At 41.0% G+C, this 21,560-nt stretch overlaps 1 protein-coding gene across 1 annotated transcript; it reads right to left on the bottom strand.

Moving 5' to 3' along the window:
- Positions 1-8,595: 8,595 nt before the first annotated feature.
- LOC138894203 (uncharacterized) lies at positions 8,596-9,477 on the bottom strand. Its single transcript, XM_070178886.1, has 2 exons — positions 9,391-9,477; positions 8,596-8,934 (listed from the first exon to the last, which is right to left on the bottom strand). The coding sequence occupies exons 1-2, from the start codon at positions 9,475-9,477 to the stop codon at positions 8,596-8,598; spliced, it is 426 nt and encodes a 141-aa protein (XP_070034987.1).
- Positions 9,478-21,560: the final 12,083 nt, after the last annotated feature.

Genomic DNA, 21,560 nt, shown 5'->3' with positions numbered 1-21,560 from the left:
AAATTCTGTCCCAGTTTCTGACCATAGCAAAAATGAAGATTTTATCGAGATGTGACCGAACCCACAGGGCTGCCTACGTATCCTCTCTTATACGGGAATCAGGTCAAGCGTAGTTCTGTTACATCATATGAAGAAATATAAACAATCTAAACATAGTATCTCTTGACTGCGTCTTAGTTGATAGGTTTTGGCCAAACTTCTTCGTCCATCTCTGCGAGTATGAGCGCTCCTCCTGTTAGTACTCTATGAACCATGTAGGGCCCTTACCAATTGGGTGAAAATTTCCCTTTGGCTTCATCTTGATGCGGGAAGATCCGCTTCACCACCAGCTGCCCCGGTGTGAATTATCTAGGCCTGACCCTTTTGTTGAAAGCTCTGGACATTCTGTTATGGTAAAGTTGATCGTGATATACTGCGTTCTTTCTTTTTCCGTCAATGAGAGCCAGTTGCTCATAACAACTTTGAATCCATTCTGTATCACTGAGTTCATCCTCTTGTATGATTCTCAAAGAAGGAATTTCTACTTCGGCGGGAATGACGGCTTCAGTGCCATAGACTAGCAAATAAGGAGTTGCCCCGATTGATGTGCGAACCGTGGTACGATATCCAAGTAGGGCAAATGGTAACTTCTCGTGCCATTATTTGTGATTATCTACCATCTTCCTTAATATCTTATTGATGTTCTTATTGGCGCCTTCCACAACTCCATTCATTTATGGCCTGTATGCTGTGGAATTCTTATGCTTGATCTTGAAGGTTTCACACATGGATTTCATCAAATCACTATTAAGGTTGGCGGCATTTTTGGTGATGATTTATTCTGGTGCCCCGAATCGACAGACAATACGATCCCTAACGAAATCTGCAATGACCCTTTTAGTTACAGCCTTGTAAGATGCGGCTTCAACCCATTTTGTGAAATAATCTATGGCCACTAGAATGAACTTGTGCCCATTTGAAGCGGCGGGTTCGATTGGACCGATGATATCCACCCCCCAAGCGGAGAAAGGCTAAGGTGCACTTATTGCATTGAGTTCATTGGGTGGCACTCGTATCATATTTGCATGTACTTAGCCTTGATGATACTTTTGGACATACCTGATGCAGTCTGTTTCCATAGTCATCTAAAAATATCCTGCTCTTAATATCTTCTTAGCTAAAACAAAGCCATTCATGTGTGGTCAGCAAGTTCTGGCATGTATCTCTTCGAGCAATTTGGATGCTTCCTTGGCGTCGACACACCATAATAATCCTAGATCTGGAGTCCTTCTGTATAGAATTCCTCCACTTTGGAAGAAATGGTTGGACAATCTTCGGAGTGTGCATTTCTGAGTATGATTTGCGTGCTCCGGGTACTCTCCTTTTGCCAAGTATTCTTTGATGTCATGAAACCACGGATTCCTATCAGTTTCTCCTTCAACATGAGCACAATAAGTTGGCTGATTATGGATCCCTACTGGAATAGGATCGATGAAATTCTTGTCTGGGTGTTGTATCATGGAAGATAGAGTGGCCAATACATCTGTGAACTCATTCTAGATTCTCGGAACATGTTTGAACTCTATTTTTGTGAACCTCTTCATCAACTCTTGTACGTAGTACAAATATGGCAATATTTTGGTATTTTTTGTAGCCCATTCTCCTAGAACCTGATGTACCAAAAGGTCTGAATCTCCAATTACCAGCAATTCCTGAACGTTCATATCAATGGCCAACTTGAGCCCCAAGATGCAAGCCTCGTATTCTGCCATATTATTGGTACATGGAAATCTAAGTTTTGCGGATACCGAATAGTGTTGACCCATCGTTGATACTAAAACTGCTCCAATACCTACTCATTTGATGTTTGCAGCTCCATCGAAAAATATTCTCCAACCGTCATAGGTTTCGGTGATATCTTCTTCTATAAATCATACCTCTTCATCGGGAAAATACATTTTCAGTGGTTCATATTCTCCACCCACAAGATTTTCTGCCAAGTGATCTGCCAATGCATGTCCCTTGACCGCTTTCTGAGTTACATAGATGATGTCGAACCCACTAAGTAGTATCTGCCATTTTGGCAACTTTCCTGTAGGCATGGGTTTCTGGAAGATGTATTTTAACGAATCCATTATTGATATGAGATATGTGGTGTAGGCATAGAAGTAGTGCCTCAACTTCTAAGCTATCCACATCAAAGCGCAGCAGGTGCGCTCCAGCAAAGAATATTGTGCTTCGTAGGGTGTGAACTTCTTACTTAGATAGTATATGGCCTGTTCCTTTCTTCCCGTCTCGTCGTGTTGTCCTAAGACACTGCCGAAAGCCCTAGCCAGTATAGATAAATATAGTAGCAGAGGTCTCCCAGGTTCTGGTGGGACTACAACATGTGGTTTGGATAAATATTCCTTGATCTTGTCAAAGGCTTTCTGGCATTCCTTAGTCCAACTTGTTGCAGCGTCTTTCTTTAACATTTTGAAAATCGGTTCACAAATCACAGTTGATTGTGCTATGAAACGACTGATGTAATTGAGATGCCCCAAGAAACTCATCATATTTTTCTTGTTCTTCGGAGGTGGCAAATCTTAAATATCCTTGACCTTTGACGGGTCTAGCTCAATTCCTCGGCGGCTGACGATGAACCCTAACAACTTTCCAGTAGGGACTCCGAAGGCACATTTTACGGGATTTAGTTTCAGGTTGTATCTTCGAAGTTGATCGAAAAATTTCCTCAAATCTGCTATATGATTTGTGCTTCTCTTGGATTTGATGATGACGTCATCCACGTATATCTCTACCTCCTTGTGTATCATGTCATGAAAAATGGTTGTCATGACCCTCATATAGGTGGCTCCAGCATTCTTTAGGCCAAACAGCATCATTTTGTAACACTATACTCCCCATGGCATAATAAACGCTGTCTTTTCGGCATCCTCTTTATCCATCCAGATCTGATGATATCCCACGAAGCAATCCACAAAGGATTGGAGTTCATGCTTGGCACAATTATCAATTAGTATGTGTATATTGGGCAAAGGGAAATCATCTTTGAGACTTGCTCTATTTAAATCCCGATAGTCGACACACACTCTGACCTTCCCATCTTTCTTTGGAACTGACACAATGTTAGCCAACCAGGTCGGATATTCAACTACTCTGAGAACCTTAGCTTTGATCTGCTTGGTGACTTCCTCTTTTATTTTCAGGCTCATATCTGGCTTGAACTTTCTGAGCTTTTGCTTTACAGGCGGACACATATGGTTGGTAGGTAGTTTATGAGACACTATGGACGTGCTCAAATCGGTCATATCATCATAGGACCATGCAAAAATATCCTCATACTCCTTTAAGGACCGAACGTACCCTTTCTTCTCTGACGGTGATAGGTAAATGCTTACACGTGTTTCCTTGACTGTTTCGGAGTCTCCCAAATTAACTGTTTCGGTCTCATCCAAATTGGACTTAAGCTTGTTTTCAAAGTTTTCCACTTCTCTGACAATTTCCTCGGGTATTATATCCTCTTCCAGATCCTCTAAATCATTATCCTTATGTTACGTTGTCTCATTACTGTCACGCCCCGAACCTAGGAGCGAGACAAGCACCCCGTGCCTCACCTAACCTGGCGTACCAAATTGCGACTAAGGGACTCTGATCACATAATGTCATACTTTGGCCATGGGGCCACCTTGCAAGACAATTTGCGAAGCAAAATATAAAACTGAATGGAAACTAACACTAACTAAATATCAATATAAAGCTAGGCCGACAAGGCCGTCATAGCTACTACAGCTGACAAACCACCAATTTATACAAACCCAACATACTGCACTAACCAACAGGATATGCCTACAAGCCTCTACTGATAGATGTACTGTGATCGGAACAGGGCCCCGACCTACCCATAACATATATACAGATATACATAAGATGTACACAAAACTCTAGTCCTGGCAACTCCGAAAGACGTGGAGCTTACCGATCAGGCGGAACTCGGAAAACACCTACTGAGGAGGTCTACCCGTCTGTCTGTCTGAACCTGCACGCATAAAATGCAGCGCCCCCAAAAAGGGACGTCAGTACGAAATAATGTACCGAGTATGTAAGGCAATAAAATAACTGAAATCTGAAACTGAACTGATAATATGATAACTGAAATTAACTGGGAGTCAAAGATGATCTGGAGATATACTTACCTGCTGATACTGACTCAACTCCTTCAATATAGTAAGTAAAATAATTGTACGGCCTTATAAGGCTCGGTATATATATAACTGCTCTGCCATAGTAGGCTCGCTTATAGGCGCTCGGCCATACTAGGCTATGTATCTCGACCATGCTGGGCTCGCTCATAGGCGCTCGGCCACAGTAGGCTCGGTATATAACTTTCCATCTGATCAGAGGTTGCCCAATAGGGGCCTGCCCATTGATTATAGCTCGATGGTAATGAAAATACTGTAATACTGTATATATAGGCTTGCTGCTCTCTTGACTGGAAGAAGACAATACTAAAATTGAATATAGAGTCTCGATAAGGAATACTATTGTAACTTATGAGACTAGAATAGTGTGAATAAATTCATGAATATGAACTTCTCTTTTGTCTCATTACTAACACATGTAGCTACGAGATCATGCCAAAATGAAGGAAGGCTTAGCCTTAACATACCTTATCACAATCTTTTCAATCACCAAGTTGAACTCACCTCTTCGCACCTTAATCTACAAGAATGATAATAATACTATCGTTAAGTTACGAAAGGTACAACTATCGCACAACGAACGACAAACCTATTTTGTATTAAAACGGGCAGCATCTCCCCTATAATATGCCCTTCCTCCAACTTCAAGATAACACCAACAATACAAGGACAGAACAATAACAACATATATACATCATTTTCCAGCCCTATATACACCATCAAATACTACAAAACAGCCCAACACACCCCAATCTCTTCGTACACAAAACGACCACCGTAGTAGTGTCAAACGACCCAAAAATGTTATGACGAACGACCAGCCAACCACCCTACATTTATATGGTGTTTATAAACCCCCTTCCTCCTCCAAAACTCCACAAAATAGTAATAAAACACGCAGCCCAACAGCAACACAAAACAGTCCACAAAACAGTCCGCTACAAGTGAATAACTCGAACTCACGGCTTCCGATCACCATCCCGTGAGTTCTTACAAGTATAGAACGACTTACCATGAATTTACAGAAGAAAAAATGGATGAAAGAGAGCAGTAAACTCACCTTATTTGTTGGATAACTCAGCTCCTATCTTGGTTCTTCAAACTCTAAGTTTTACCTCCAATTGGAACTTGAAAGGGAGAGAAAATCAATTAGGGTTTGTGGAAAATTTTTGGGAGGATTCTTTGCAGAGCTTATGTCTGGTTATTATGCTCTATTTTAAGTCTAATATATGAAGAAAATAGGCCCTTAAAAGGCCTCTTTGGACGACCCGAAATGGCCCATTTTTGGGCTTTCATTTAAGCAAGTAGGTGACACACCTACTTGTCACCTAGCAGCTTGCGCAGTATCGCAAAAATGCACATACCTCTCTACTCCGATGTCGTATTGACAAATGGTTTAATGCGTTGGAAAATAGACTCATAGATCTTTAATTTGATGGGTGGAACACACCATAACTCTAAGTATATTGGGAGAAAATTGCAGTTACATTTGACCCAAAGTTTCAGTAAAACTTATGAATGTAACTTGTGATGACTTTCATCGACTTTTGTTCCACAACTCGCTTGACTTAAAAACATAACACACGGATGTAATACGACTAATATAAATCATAACATAATCTCTTTATCATGTTAATCACCCTAGTCTCACCCCAAAGGTACATGTTATAACATTCCCAACTTGTCGACTTTCGATGAAACATTGTTTTATTTAATTGCTTTAGCTTCTGAACTGTCCAACCCTCTTTGTACTTGTTGTTCATGATCTTCAATATTTGTAACCTCAGAGGTAACATGATTAACTTACTTTATATACTTTTAAATATTATCTCATTTTTTGTCCTACATTAGTTTGCTTACGACGCATTTTTACGTACGAAAATATAGGGTGTAACAATTACATGTCGCAGTCGTAAGTTCATCGAGATAGGTAATAATAATGCTGTATAGAAAAAATGTAAAGAATAATAATAAATACTAAAATAACAATGCATTAGATAAATCTTGAAAACGTCAAACAAGTACGGCTCGATGACTCGAGCAATTATTTCAAAATAAAATATGCTTAAAACAAAATACTGAAAATGTCTTAGATGCTCATAAAATTACTTTCAAAATAAATGGTGCTAATTTCCAGGCTACCCAGGAACTCGATGGGCCCTTGATGGCGCAACAGTCCAGTTCTTGAGAATAGCTCCCTTCTTCACGGTCTGAATAATAATGCCTTCCTCCTCCTCCTCCTCAACTATCGCACTGCAATCCATGTCTTCATCATCCAGAAACAGATTCCTTATGCCAACTAGAACTTCATCTTCTTCGGACTCCCACATCATGTCAGTTTGATGAAATAACTTGCTCAAATGTGGTACTGGTCGATCTAGAGGGTAATAAGGACCACACCATGGTGGAGACCAATTCTGATACTCATGCCAGGTGTATTCATACCCAAGCCCAAAAGTTGTGTCGTGACGCTTTAGTTGTATCGGTTCGGTGATCCCTTGGAGATTTTTACCGAGACCCTTGCCAGGCTCATACCCTGTCCATGCCAATATGCCTTCTATCTTACTGCTCCACCATTTGTCCTTTTCAATTGCGTTGACGCACTTGATGCGATGGTATGTTTCTCCACCCAATTTCCTTCTATTCTCGATGACCGGAACAGTTTGACTGGTGTAAATGGGATTACTTCCGTCCCTATGGACGATCACTTCCTGATGGTTCCACTCAAACTTCACGACCTGATGTAGAGTAGAAGCTACGGCCCCAGCGGCATGTATCCTAGGTCATCCCAACAATAGGTTGTAGGTAGCAGATATGTCCAACACTTGAAAGTCAGCATCAAACCAGGTTGGGCCCATCTGTAGGCTGAGGTTGGTCTCCCCAATTGTGGCCTTTTGAGACCCATCAAATGCTTTCACATTCATACTCGTGCAGGCCTTTACCCAATCTTTTTAGAGTAGTTAGTGGACATATATTGAGACTCGAACCCCCATCTATCAGGACTCTGGCAATGAACTTGTCCTCAAACTGCACTATGATATGTAGTGCCCTGTTGTGACTTAGTCCTTCTGGTGGCAGCTCTTCTTCATGAAAAGTGATCTTGTGGCTTTTCAATACTTGCCCTACCATGTTGGCCATCTCTCCATTGGTGATGTTGTTGGGTACATAGGCTTCATTCAACACTTCATCAGGGCATTCCTATGTGCCTCAGAGTTTTGCAGTAGTGATAAAATTGATATTTGAGCAAGGGTTTTGTTCAGATGATCAACCACATAATACTCTCTTGCCTACACCTTTCTCCAAAGATCATCTGGGCCAGTCTCAATGACAGGCGATTTAGAGGCGGTTTCTTTGCTTGTTCCTCCCAAATACTCGGGTGTATAAATCCTACCAGTTCTGGTCATGCCTTGCGCTGCACCTGTTTCTTCCATTTTTGCCTTTCCTTTCCTTCTTGCTTCTGCAACTTAATCCCATGGTATAGAATTAGACTTATAATACGGCGTAAGTGCTACCATCACGGTGAAGGGCGTTGTTACTTCAACCTCAAATAGAGTTGGTGCAGCTACCTCAACTTCAATTGGTGCCTGAGTCTGTACCATGATAGGTGTGAGAGTGACTGGAGATGTTTTAGAATTATCCCCTTCTCGAATGAGTCCAATTGACCCCTCTGAGTCCCATTCTTCATCGATCTCTATCACGTTTACTCCTCCACCCCTGTGATCTGGGAGAGGATTGTTACGAACATTGGGTGCAACCTCTTTTGCCTATATGACTATGGTATCAATTAATGTCTGAATCTTATCCTTCAAAGTATGAAACTCATCAATAGTATGAACTTTCATGCCTAAGTGATAGGCACATGTCTTATTTGGGTTAATCCACTGGGAAGAGTTTTCCATAACAACATCAGGAATGGGAGTGATATAACCGGCAGCTTTTAGTCTCTCGTACAGTTGGTCTATGGGTTCAGCAATTGGGGTGTATTGTCTGGGTGGTCTACGGTCGAAATTTGGTCTAGGTTTTTGGTAGTTTTGGCGGGCTGGTGGCGAGTGGTAGTATGATGGTTGGGTGTTATAAGTATGGTAAGTGGCGGTAGGTTGTTGGTATTTGGGAGGTGAAGGCTGATATGTGGGTGAGAGTGTTTGGTATGTAAGAGGAGATTTTTGACCTTGGGCTACCATCACCACACCTACTTCTTTCTTCTTGGAGATACCTCCTGACTGTAAGTCTTTATTTGTGGCTTGGAGTGCTTCAAAATTTGTCACCATTCCGCTTTTGATCCCTTCTTCTATTCTTTCTCTGAATTTGATGATGTCAGAAAATTTATTGTTTTCAATAACCATAAGTCTTTCGTAGTATTGTGGATCCTGAGCTCTGATGAAGAACTTATTCATCGGTTCTTCTTCTAGTGCTGGCCTTACTTTGCAGCTTTAGACCTCCACCAAGTAGCATACTCGCGGAAAGGTTCCGTTGGATTCTTCTTGAGATTCTGAATGTAGAAAATGTCTAGTGCATTTTCTGTGTTAAACCTGAACTGATCCATGAAATTTGATGCCATGCTCACCCAATTAACCCATTTCTTTGGGTTCTGACTGATGTACCAAGACAGGGCGTCTCCAATGAGGCTTCTCATGAACAGCTTCATGTGGATTCTTTCATCCTTGCCAACCCCTACAAGCTTTTCACAATACGTTCTCAAATACACATTCGGATCACCAGTCCCGTCGAATATTTCAAACTTAGGAGGTTCGTAACCCTATGGCAGTTCTACATCTGGTTGAATACATAAATCTTCATAATTCAAACCCTCAATGCCTTTGCCCCCTTCGACAATTTGAACTCTGCCAGTAAGTTTCTTGAGCTCCTCTGCCATGTTCTTGATGAGCAGGTCCTTCTCGACAGATTCGGGTATGTATAGGGTATGTTGTTGGGTGTGGGGTAAGGTTTCCACATATATGGGATTGCTTTGGTGGACTCCGGGAATCTGGGCGTAATGGTGGCCATTGGTTGAGTTTTGAGGGTCAGGAGTAGGTTGTGGTGCATTCTGAGGGGCGTGGTATATGTTTGTTTTATGTGTTTTGGGGAGGTACCGGGTTTTGGGTGTTTGTGTTCTGTTGGTTAAGGTCGGGGACGTTTAGGGTGAGGGAAAGGTTTTCCAAGTTCCGGAACGTCCCCCTTGTAGCTCCAATATTTTCTGTTCCATGCCTAGGACCAATTCATTCTGTGCTGGAGTATTCCGATCGTCCGAGGTTTCAACGTTCTCTGCATTATCCTTTCTAATACCGCTTAAATCGTCCATTTTTTCTTTCTCTTTGCTTCTGCCTTTAGGATCACTTGGTGGAGGAGGAGGTGGAGGACCTCTGGATCTAGTGTGATATGCGGATGATGCCAGTATGCACGAACCAACATTTGGGGAATAGGAATAAACAAAAGAAAAGAAAAATAAAAAAGGTAACCAAGTCAGTACGGGATATTGAAAGGATGTTTGCGATATTGAACATGTGTTGCAGAATCAGTAAATAAATTCGTGTCCTAATTTGGGGGACCTCGTTGTGCCCGAGGTAGGCCTAAGCGACACATAGACTTGGAGAAAAATGATGCCAATAATTGTGTCATTTTATTAATGCGAAAATGAATCAAATCCATACTAAAACAACAATAATAAGAAAATCACTAATGACATTTGCCTTATTACAATCGAAATCTAAAACCAGGCTAAAATGTAGTAAAGAACATCATTTCCTAATCTATTTGGCCCCAGAGTCACCTTCTCCATGCTTGGCCTTCTTGGATCCATCAATCAAGTTCCCCAGGTCACGCATGTCCAGTAGTAGGTAAGGCCTTGCTAGGTGCCCTCCCTCATTGCCTTCCGTATTCTGACAATCAGAGAGCCTCTTCCTCATCTTCCCCTCAAGTTCCATTAACCCTTGCTCCAAATATTCTAATCTTTCTGTTGATTTAGTAGCAATTTCTTTCAATTCCCCGATGGCTTCCATATCCACTTTGTGATGTTCCAAATGTCTAGCTTCAGACTCGAAAACCCTCTTGCGCAACATCCTATACTTGACTTGTGCTTCAGCAACGTCATCTATAACCCTCTTTTTCAGATCAATCCATGGCTTGACATCTCCCACTATATGATCTACCAACCATGATTGGTAGAAGTACACATGGCCAGCGTGGTACCTGTCTGGCTCGATAGTGTCTTTCTCTACAATGACCTTTTGATTCCACATATGATGTGCCTCGAACTTGAACGGAATGATGTTCCCTTTAAAGTCTGCTTTATACTAGACCATGTTGGAAACCCGAGGTATAACCTGCTTTCTTCCCGCTTGCCTCATTACTCTTATAGGAGCATAAGAATAGATTCCTCTTAACCCGATCAACACTAGATGAGTGGTTTCTCTTGACCTGATGATGAACTCGATACTAGGTAACCATTCTAACATCCAATGCACTCTTTCGTCAATCAAATTGCTGAAGAAACACACCCAGCTCACAGCATTTCCAGGTTGCGCGAACCTATCTGGGATAAATGTCATTCTTTTTGGATGATGGTAGGCTATGTAGTCATTCAATGGTCATCGCAGAAGTTCTTGACGATATTCACCTCTCTGGAAATATTCTAATAATTAAACCTGTAGCAACAAATTGCAGCCTTCGAAATGCACATACCCCTTCTTGTATCGATCTAGAGCTCGGTACTTTTCGGCCAAGATCATGGGGATGATAGTGTAAGTTTGTCCTTCAATTCCTTCCATTAAAGTCCTAGCGACCATGGCTAAGCAAGTGTGGATCCTCCCCCTTTCATCGGAAATATCAGCAACCCCAAGAACACAGACAATGAACACAAAAACTCGACGGTGTGTCCAACCTAAAGAAGTAACGGCAAGTTCATCACGGTGAAGGCGATATGACTTGCTATGCCCATAACATTCATAAAGGAATTCAAATGGTATGTATGACTCCTTCAGACAGAGTAATTTATCATTTTTCTTGAAACCCATCATTTTTAAAAAACCGCGGGGAGTGCGATTATTTGGTACTAATAAACCCGAACTATCCCATGGCAGCCTAGCGAAGCCTCCTATTTCCTCTAAGGGAGGGGTCATCTCTACATTACAAAAGCGAAAGACAACTCTTTTATCATCCTAAAACATAGTGGCGGCCTTAATCAATGCGTTATTTGGCCGAATGTCCAATAAGGAAGGTAAATTTTTTAGGACCCTTTTCACATGATTCTGGACACTAGGTGAGAGGTTCTTCCACCAATCAAGCAGCGAAGGTAGGATGTTTTTAACCATGTCGAACCTGGGAACTTCGTGCCTCATTTTGCAAAACAAATAGAGTTAGCCCTTTCCCCATCCGGCTCCGACTATTTACACATTAATGATCAACATATCGACATATTTTCTCCAAGTAATGCACATAACATGATGGTGTCCATTGGGATTATGGAAATCCCATAGCTTTGGACAAGGCTTATCTTAGTGGATTATCACATGGACAACGTTCTAACCCATACTAGATTTGACATGATGCATGCACAATTGATATTGGAGTGAGGTTACTAGAAGGGTCTAGACTGGTACTCTCAAGTGGACAACTTGAGAGGTAAAGGCACGGAACCGTCAACTGCACCACTGATCGACTAGTTTATCGCAAATAAGCCTTTCCAATTTAAAGGATAATTTTTGGAAGAGCATGGACACTCATCAAGTGCCGCTATGGTATTAGTTGGGCACGAGTGGAATATGATGTGGAGCATGCTTTATGCAAATATAATAACACATTCCCAAGTATTTGCATGATAAATATGTAAAAAGCGGTAAATACAGTATTAAGGTAAAACATAAAAGAGAGACAAAGGAAGAAGTTAGTCCGTGGAATATATGCGAGAATATAATAAAGCAAACAATATAGTAGTCTTTAAACAAATGAAGAGCAGTTAGAGCAAAATAAGGGCGAATAGGGAAAGAGATGTGTATGTTGTAACAAATTTAAAAAAAGTAAAGGTGGAGAAGGGAAGGGACATGCATGATATAACAGTTTTAAACAAGTAAAGGTGAACGGGAAAGGGATGTGCGTTTTATAGCAAATCTAACAAATAAAGATGTAAAAGGAATATGCATTTTATAACAAAGAAAACTAATCCACATAATCCAAGTTCATTATGGTAAGAGCCTAAGTATATCCCCAGCAGAGTCGCCATGCTGTCGCGCCCTGTTTTTCTCGTGAAAGCAGATTTCGACATGTGACAACTCTTTTAAAGAAGGTATTAAAAGAGGAGAGTCTCCATCTAACTGTTTAAGGTGTGTTAGGGCACCTACTTTGCAAATGACTCTGTTTGACTAGTCAACGTCACCAAAGATCGTGTAAGGGCTCAAGTTACATCAAAGAGAAGGTGTTAGGCACTTCTCGAGGTCCACAATTGTGGATCCCGGCTGAACTTAAGATTATGTGAATTATGATTAAGCTAGGTGATCAAATAAACAAAGGAGTTCAGAAGTCACAAAACTTTATTAAAACATAATTGACACAGATCTTAGTGCGAATATAGGGATACAACTATTTAGATCTAATAACGACATACAAAGAGGAGGAGGGGTCCTAAGTTTTTTAGCCTAAAGGATCACCCCGTGCAACATAAATAATACTTCGTAACTCTCTCAAGACGGGGTGTTACTTATATTATTTAGCAGGCACAGACTATCATCTCCTGCTACCCGATTACTATGTTAAAGTTGTTACCAAAAAGTATTATAATTCAATTATAGATCGTACCATATGCGTGCACTACCCGTCCCGTACCTATGGCCCAGGAGGTATTGGATTTTTACTTTGGAGGGTTCTAGACCTCACTTAGGCGGCTCAGAAATGTCAAAACTAGGCGACATACAAAATACATTGGACTTCACATATAGGCAGTCAAGGCTCAAGTTTGCCTCCACACTTAAGCAATAAATGTACGCAAACACATATGCCGATCAGGAATCTGCAGAATCCAATAGACTTGCTTTCTAGGCGATCAAAGTATGCAAGTGATTTCAGATGCTGGATATAGCTTATAGACTGAATCATGCGGGTATCATAATCTAATTATTGAGAGTTTTAAGTTACCAATCCTATATGTGCGATGCCTAAGTGATTTACGCAGTTGGGTACAATAGAATCTGCTAGGGAAAGAGTCCCAGAATTATTCATATGACGTGCATGAGGCAGTGTTTGAATGGTCTAGCATTAACCAATTATAGCGAGCAATTATTTCCTATAGGCAGGATCTCTAACGCATAGTGCTTTAGAGCTTATTTTATTTATACTTAGTCCTATGAACAAGATTTCTAGTGAACAATGTGATACAATAGCAAATGAAATGATCAAAATCCTGTAGGCATGATTTCGAGTGAATAACTGAAGTGAATTGAAAGAAAATTCATTTTTGTTCCTATAGGCAGGTTTCTAATATGGTTGAAAGAAGTCATGCAAATTGAAAGAGTGCTCACTTCCTATAGGCATGCTGTCTATAAACACGTAGCAGTAGACATAGCATTTGAACTCATGTTTAATGGTAAACATGCAGTGCGTGTGTGCTTCTCCTAACACCATGATCTTCTACATATCGCATGTAAATATTAAAATCTACCCCCATTCCCTTTTACTAACAACCCTAATTGTTTATACAAATATTATTAAAGGCCCAACAATGAGTAAAAATATTACATAACAGTGAACATGCCCACAGTAGGCTCAAATAAAATAACTAAATACCCAGCCTTATTGGGCCTTCAACAAAGAGCCACGTTCAATACACGATCATGGGTCCATAGAAGAGCCCATACCCATTCAAATGAGCCACAATGCCAAGTGTTGCACCACTTGGAACAACCAATATAGACATGTTGTACATGACAGGGAAATAGAGTATTAGGGATAGTTTTGGAGGTTGAGAGAATGACTAGGACCAAGCCCTAGTGTGTCAAAGTTCGCAAGGGCCTCAATTGGACTCTGAGTAGTGCTCACACTAGGGAGGCCAATAATAGAACCTAGGTAGCCTTGGCTTTCAGCCGGCTAAGAATGAAGAGTTTAGAATAGCATAAGTTACCAGTGAGGAAAATGGATAGAAGTTAGGAGATACATTCATATCCTAAAGTAGACATAGCCAAATTGAGCATATAGAGTAATTAATCAAATAGGCCAGTAGGTTTAGCAGGACAACAAAGCACCATATATATAGCATCATATTGAAAGAAATTGGGGAAAAAATAGGTTTGCAAAATATACATTATCATTCATGACATTAAACCAATTGGGACCTAAGAGGTTCGGATTAAGCTAAGCATGCATCTTAGTATCATAAGACAAATATGTTAATTCTCATCAGGAGGCAAGATTGCATTGAAACATGATATGGAACACACATTATCACAGTCCAAGCAATCACTGAAAGAACAAGGGATTAAGACATACTGGGGGCATATTAGCGGGGAAGCAAGATCACAGCTCAGGGAAAAGGTCTTATAACATTAAAACACATTATGTGTGCAAGGCAAGCATCATAGAGATTCAGTACAGAGTGGAGAGTAAGCTCATGTTAAAGAGCACATGTAGGTATTCTATCATCGACGTAGTAGACTATTTACCTAAAGAAGGTCCAAATTGTGCTAAGTATAGGTCTTGATGTTATGAAACAAACATGTTAACTCTCATCAGGGAACAAGACAACATTTTGACATGATAAGGGAACACACATTGTGACAAGTTCAGTAATCACTGAAGGAATAAGGAATTAAGTGAGACAAAGACATGCGCGGGGACATATTAGCAGGGAAGCAATGCCATAGTTGATAGAAAAAATCTTAACACAAATTAGAACACATTACATATGCAAGATAATCATTGCAGAGATTCAAAACATAGTGAAAATAAACTCACGTCAAATGGAAAACGTAGGCATTCAAGTATTGACCAGTAGACGAATTAACTAGGGAAGTTCTAAGTTATGCTAGGGATTCATCTTAATATCGAAACAATCCAAACAAGGTAGGGAAACCAAGTTCGGATAATTGTTCTATAATTTAAAGCCATCACTAAAGGGGTATGAGATTAATGAGCATGCTGAGTGACACAATAGCAGAGAAACAAGTCATAGTTAACAGTGAAGGTCTTAACACAGGTTATTACAAATATGAGGCATTCATTATAGAGATTCAGGACAAAGCAGGTAAGCATATTAATGAACATTCAGACACCAATACACTAGTTAAACGAGCTTAGGAGGGTTCAGATTATCCAAGTTAGACATAAACACTCTTAGAACTAGCAGTATTAGGAGGAGTTAAATGCTAGAGAGATTTAAAACGAGTGTAAAGCTAACAATGTTGTGCATAAAAGTAGCCCAGAAACCCATTAAGCCATAGATTTCAGAAGCGAGAGCACAAGCAAATGAGATACACATAAAAAATGAAATTGCAAAAGATCAAGAGATTTACCAGTTAAACGGACAACAACAAAGAACAAAAATTCCATAAGAACCCAGAATCTCAATGCGTCAAAGTTCCCAAGAGCTTCAGAAGAACTCCGGGAAATGCTCGCACCAAGAGAAAGTTCCAATAACGGAATCTCAGTGGCCTTGGCTTTCAGACGGCCAAAATGAAGTACATAACAAGAGAATAAGGGAATCACAGAACAAAGCTCTAATTTTAGTGAAAGTATCGATTTTCAAGTCTACTTCAAAGGGGGATGGGGAGGGGTTTATATAGTGACAGAAATCAAACCAGTAAACAAGGAAAACTGTAAAATCAAACATAAATAAGGAAGTATTAACACGCAGAATCAATAAAAATCGGATTAGGGAAAACATAGGTAAACCCTAATTGACAGAAATCAAAGATTGGCCGAAAAGCTTTGCTAATCGGACCCATATAGCCATGGTCATGATGTATGTGGACTAAATACTGTCTAGATTCAAGCGATTGAAGTTGAATGGCCGGGTTTTGAGAGATAGTACTTGCCATGTTTAGGCAAGTACTAGGTGATACCATAGTTTTGTAGAAAATAACGAGATAACACACAAAAGGTAAGGAAATCATGGAGGGAATCCATGGTTGAGACAGATTTGGAGAGGTTTGAGGGGGCGGCTAGGGTTTCTGTGGAGAGAGGAGAAGGTTCAACAGGATTTGGGGGTGGCGGACGGGCGAAAATAGGTCTTTAGAGTTTAGAGTGAGGGGTAATATAAAATGGGTAGGTTAATTATGGGTCGTTGATCATTTGAGATCAACGGCCAAGATCACAAGGGAAACAAGGCGGGTTATTTGAGACAGGTACCGACCTGGTTTGAGCCTAAGGGTCGTTTGGCTTTGGACTGGGATGGACTGGGCTAAGGTTTGGGTAGTTTTGGGCCACTAATGTGGTCCAAAATTGGGTTAGAATGGGCTATTATTTAAATACCCAAAATTTTATCAAAATGATTTATAAACAATGCTTAATAAATAAATGAAAATATTATTTATGCACTGAAATGCTTAAAATAATAACTTAGTATTATAAAAAAAATATAAATATGATATTTTGACGCAACTAATATAAAATAAAGAGCAATTGTGTATGAATATAGGTCATTATTGCAAAATTAGATAAATAGCTTTAAAATGCTAATATAGTTATATGAAATTAAATAAAATTTTTGAAACATATATTATAGGTGTAAAATAATAATTTTAGGTGACTAAGTCATCATAAAATAATTTAAAGGGATAATTACTAGATATTTATATAATTTAAATGCAAGAAAATTAATTTAAGAGCTCTAAAAATATGAAAAATTATGGAAAATGCTTGTATAGATTTGTAAGCTAAATAATGATGCATCAAATGCTATTTTGAAGGCATGTATATATTTTGAAAAATATGAGGGCAAAATTGGGTATCAACAGTCAGCGACGAGACCGATTACGACGTATGTAACAAACGTCCCGTCGGTCCAGTTACCAAGGCATTAAATGCCAGTTAGTCGTTGGTCGGCCACTACCAGTTCTGAACCATCATCGCCAGGCTATAAATATTCACACTTTCATCCCCATCCAAACTTTTCACTTAAAAGCTTTTTCTCTACTCCTGTATCTTCTTCAAAACATCCCTTTGCTTCATACATTTTACATCGCATACAACCCTAATTCTCGTTCCCTTTCTTCATCAATGGTGAAAACCTCCCAAACGGTGCCGCAAAAAGAGGCCGCTTTTTCATCACGACCCACCGGCGGCGAGGATGCGGCAGAGTCACGCCCTGAGGAATTCGTTCCGGTAGGGTGCTCAACTGTCATCGACTTTAAGGTTGAAAAACCTTCTTCGATACCGGGCCAATGTGAGCCGATCTCGAGATACCAGTGTTCAATCACCAAGAAAATTCTCGATAAAGTAAAACAGGAATGCAACTGGGGCGACAAGCACGTGGTAGTCCCATCGCCTGAAGAATCAATTACTACCCACGTGGAAGGGTTCTTAAGTGTTTATACTTAACCTTTCATGTTGGGTTCATTAGACCATGTCATCGTCACCTTTTGTAAGAGATACGACGCGACCCTTGGCCAAATCCACCCTTATTTTTGGAGAATAGTGATTCTTCTCCGATTCATCTCTAGCAAAATCGAGGGGTGTCCTTTCACCCTCGATCATATCATGCACCTTTATAGTCCCCGACTCTATCGAGGAGGGTTAATCAAGCTTGATCACCGAACCACCAAAGCGCCGCTCTCGAGTATAGACGAGACTCGTGATCAGGGCTGCAGAGACCGTACTCTGAGTGTGCTTAGGTAGAACTATCAAATGGTCAATGGGAGGCCCGCAGTCATGGTAAGTTTCATTCTTAGTTTGTTTGTCATTTGTTCTTCTTCGCTTGCTTACCCCCATTTTTTTACTTTGTAGGACTTGTGAAGGATGTTGCCATGAGGCCCTCATCTAGTGATGAAGAGGTCCCTGCCCCGAAGCAGGTTAAAGAGAAGAAGAGAAAAGATGCACCGAGTTCCCCAATCTCGGAAAAGAAAAAATCGGTGAAGAAATCTCGCAAGCCCAAGGAGGGCTCCGATATCATGCCTCCGGATTTGATCCGCCGATTAAGGGATGAGCCCGAGGAAGGAGAAGAGGAAATAGCCTGTGTACGGGCTAACGTTGTGATACAATAATCCTGCGAATCGGCGGAGGTAGATAAGGGAAACCTGGCCATAATTCCTGAACACGGAAAAGTTGAGATTATCTCATCTCAAGCTGAGGTGGTTAAAGGTGAGACCGAGGGAAAGATTCTTCGGGAAACAGAAAATATCTCGAGGGACTAGTTCGGGGTAATCGACATTAGCGGATCCCCTCAGATTTCGGATGCTATGATTCGTGAGGCCAACATATTGGAAGGTCGATCTTACGAGGGTATTCAGGAGTCGACCGACATCCACGGTTTTCTGGACGGGCTCGAGTCAGTTGCCTCGGAGGAGATTATCAGGTTTGGCAAATTATCGGTGCTAAAGAAAGCATCATGGTCGGGCTCTACTGGGTCTTCATCGGTTCCAAAACTGGTGGACCGATTCCCGACCCCGAGTGTTAATCCAGATTGCAATCGGGAGATAGTGCTCTCTGTCCCCGAGGATGCCCGAATTGTCTCTCCCCCTGTGGGGATTGCTAGTTACCTTCGGTCCTTAGTGACCGAAGAGGATCAAACCGTGATGAATGCGATAGGACCTGCTTGCCTTTTCAACAAGGCTCAATATGCTCTGAATCGGGTAATTTCGATGGTATCTCTGCCGTTTCTTTTACACTTAGAGTTGTAGATAATTCTAACATCTTTTTCCATGTTTGTAGGCCTCGGTGTTGAATCACGAGGCTTTTCTCCAAATCCAGGAGGAACATAAGGCCGAAGTTCAGAACCTCACTAAGAAGAGTGACTCCTACAAACTTCTTAGTGAGAAGCTTCAGACATATTTGGCAACGTCTCGAGAGGAGCACGAGGAAATGGCTGAGCAGGTATTCCATATTCTTCACGATAGTGAAGATGAATTGGAGATAACCACTAACGATCCAATTCTACATGTTCGAGAGAGGCTCGAATATATTGGACTGCTCAATTCGTAGGTAGATGAGCTACTGGTCGAGGCGGAAAAATTCAAAGAAAATATGGACGTCCTTGCTTCGAAAAAGGAGGCCGTCCAAGTGTAATTGGAGTTGGTTGAGACCCAACTTTGGTCTTCAGAAGAAAATGCCTCGGTACAAATCGAGAAGATTAAATAGCTCCAGCATCGATTGGATTTGGCCACTTCTAATAAGGCAGGCTTGGCCGATGAACTCGAATTGGCCAAATCCGAGGTGGCCGAGGCTAATAAAAGAGCTATTGCTAAAGAGTCCCAGTTCAGGATCGATATTGAGATCAACCATGCCAAAAGCATGGTCGAACATGCTAAATGGCAGGCTCATAGGGAAGCTCTCGAGGAGGTCAGTGCTCAGGGTTTCGATGTTGCAGCCGAAATTGAAAATGCCAAGGCGGAAGAAACCAGAGCCCGAAGGCTAGCCTTCCCTGAGGAAGACTCCGAGAGCTCGAGCGAATCCGAGGACGAAGAAAATCCCGAGGACTCAGCCTCCGATGAAGACCAAGCCACTTAGGATATTAAGTTTCTTGTTTTTCTTTTGTATCTTTTATGGGGTCGATTCGGCCTTTTGTAAATAACTTTTGAATATATATATAAGACTTCTCTTGCATTTTTTTATTCTTGTGTTTTTCTTTCGCTTTTCGGTATTTTATGAAGGTCGAAAATACCTTAGCATAAAATTGTGTCCGAGGTTTAGATATTTTGATTGGAACCGAATTAGTACAGTCCTTAGGTTTTTCGATCGAGTGAGTGCTTGCTCAAACTAGAAGTAATGTAGCCCTTAGGATTTTGTAAGAAATGTTGTTTATGGATTTCTCCCCTTTTCGGCTTGAAAAAGTTTTTGTATTTGCAAAAATTTCATAATGTCGTGGCTCGAAATAAGGAATCGTTCAAGAGTTCGAATAATTTCGTGCTCATTAGAGTTCTCGAGGCTTGATATTATCGAAGTCTTTTATGATTTTGCCAGGGCCAGCCTTTTTTAACCGGTTTATGAAAGAATTTGAAGGCCTATTTTGTTACGGAATTCGGATGTCTCCGTTCTGTGTTAATTCGGCCGTAGCCTCTTTAGTTCGAGATTTGCCCCTTGGGCTTATTTTCCCCGAAGAGTTAGTCCCCGCGTGAATTGGCCGTGGCCTATAAAAATCGAGAGTTGCTTAAAAGGTCTTATGATCTCGAACTTTTAATAATTCAATCTTGTTTATGTTTCGATCGGCAGTCCCTAAGCGTGGGGGGTAGTTATCCGAACTCTGGTTATAGTTGGCCCTTAAGCATGTTTACAAAATAGGTCGAGAGTATGGAATTGTAAAGGAAAATACTTCTCTTTACAAATGATTATACATGCGTACATGTTTTGTGCCAGGGCTCGAGCAAACTATGCGGGCACAGTTTGTTTGACCATTTGACCCTTAGAAATATTTCCTACCGAGCCCTTGCTGCCATGAAGTAACTTCCTCGTATCAAAGTTGACATTCGACGGAAATGCCCTCCAGTGTTCGAAGTTGATTGTAAAGAAACCTCGGATACTGTTGAATTGTTCTAAGTTAGCACGATCAATGGTTGCCTCATTAAAAACTTCGCCGAAAAATCCATTTGGGACAAAACCAGTCTAAGGGAAAAAGAGTGCAACGCGTGCTTTCAGAATTAAAGCTTCATGTCGAATAATCCATCATTGTTCCTGGTCGAACACCTACAAGGGTTAGTTTTAAAATATAAATGAAAACGGAAAGGGTCGTACCTTAGAAATAGTATCGTTTTAGGTGCGATACGTTCCAATTATTTGGCAGTTGTTCGCCATTTATCGTGCCGAGCTTGTAGGATCCTTTTTCAACTATTTCCAGAACCTGGTATGGTCCTTCCCAGTTCGGACCTAGTTTCCCTTCATTCGTATTTCGGGGGTTGAGGGTGACTTTTCCTAGCACCAAGTCCTCATTGTTAAAATGTCGAAGATTGGCTCTTCGATTGTAGTATCTTTCGATCCGCTATTTTTGGGCGGCCAATCGGACGAGAGAGGCTTCAGTCTTTCGTCTAACAATTCTAAGCTCGTATACATGGCTTCGTTATTTGACCCTCTATTGCATATCGAAACTTGATGCTAGGTTTTCCGACCTCGACCGGGATCAGAGCTTCAGCGCCGTAAACTAACGAGAATGGTGTTGCTCCGGTACTGGATTTCGATATTGTGCGGTATGCCCATAGAACCTCGGGTAGTATTTCTCTCCATTTTCCTTTGGCGTTGGTCAATCTCTTCTTAAGA

This window comes from Nicotiana tomentosiformis, chromosome 6, assembly GCF_000390325.3.
Source record: "Nicotiana tomentosiformis chromosome 6, ASM39032v3, whole genome shotgun sequence".
Lineage (NCBI taxonomy): Eukaryota > Viridiplantae > Streptophyta > Magnoliopsida > Solanales > Solanaceae > Nicotiana > Nicotiana tomentosiformis.
This window is presented reverse-complemented; position numbering and strand designations above follow the sequence as displayed.

Coding starts and splice junctions, on each gene's coding strand:
- LOC138894203 (XM_070178886.1), bottom strand. CDS start 9,477: ATGGACGATTTAAGCGGTATTAGAAAGGATAATGCAGAGAACGTTGAA. Junction 8,935..9,390: donor CTCCAGCACAGAATGAATTG/GTCCTAGGCATG, acceptor GAACTGCCATAG/GGTTACGAACCTCCTAAGTT.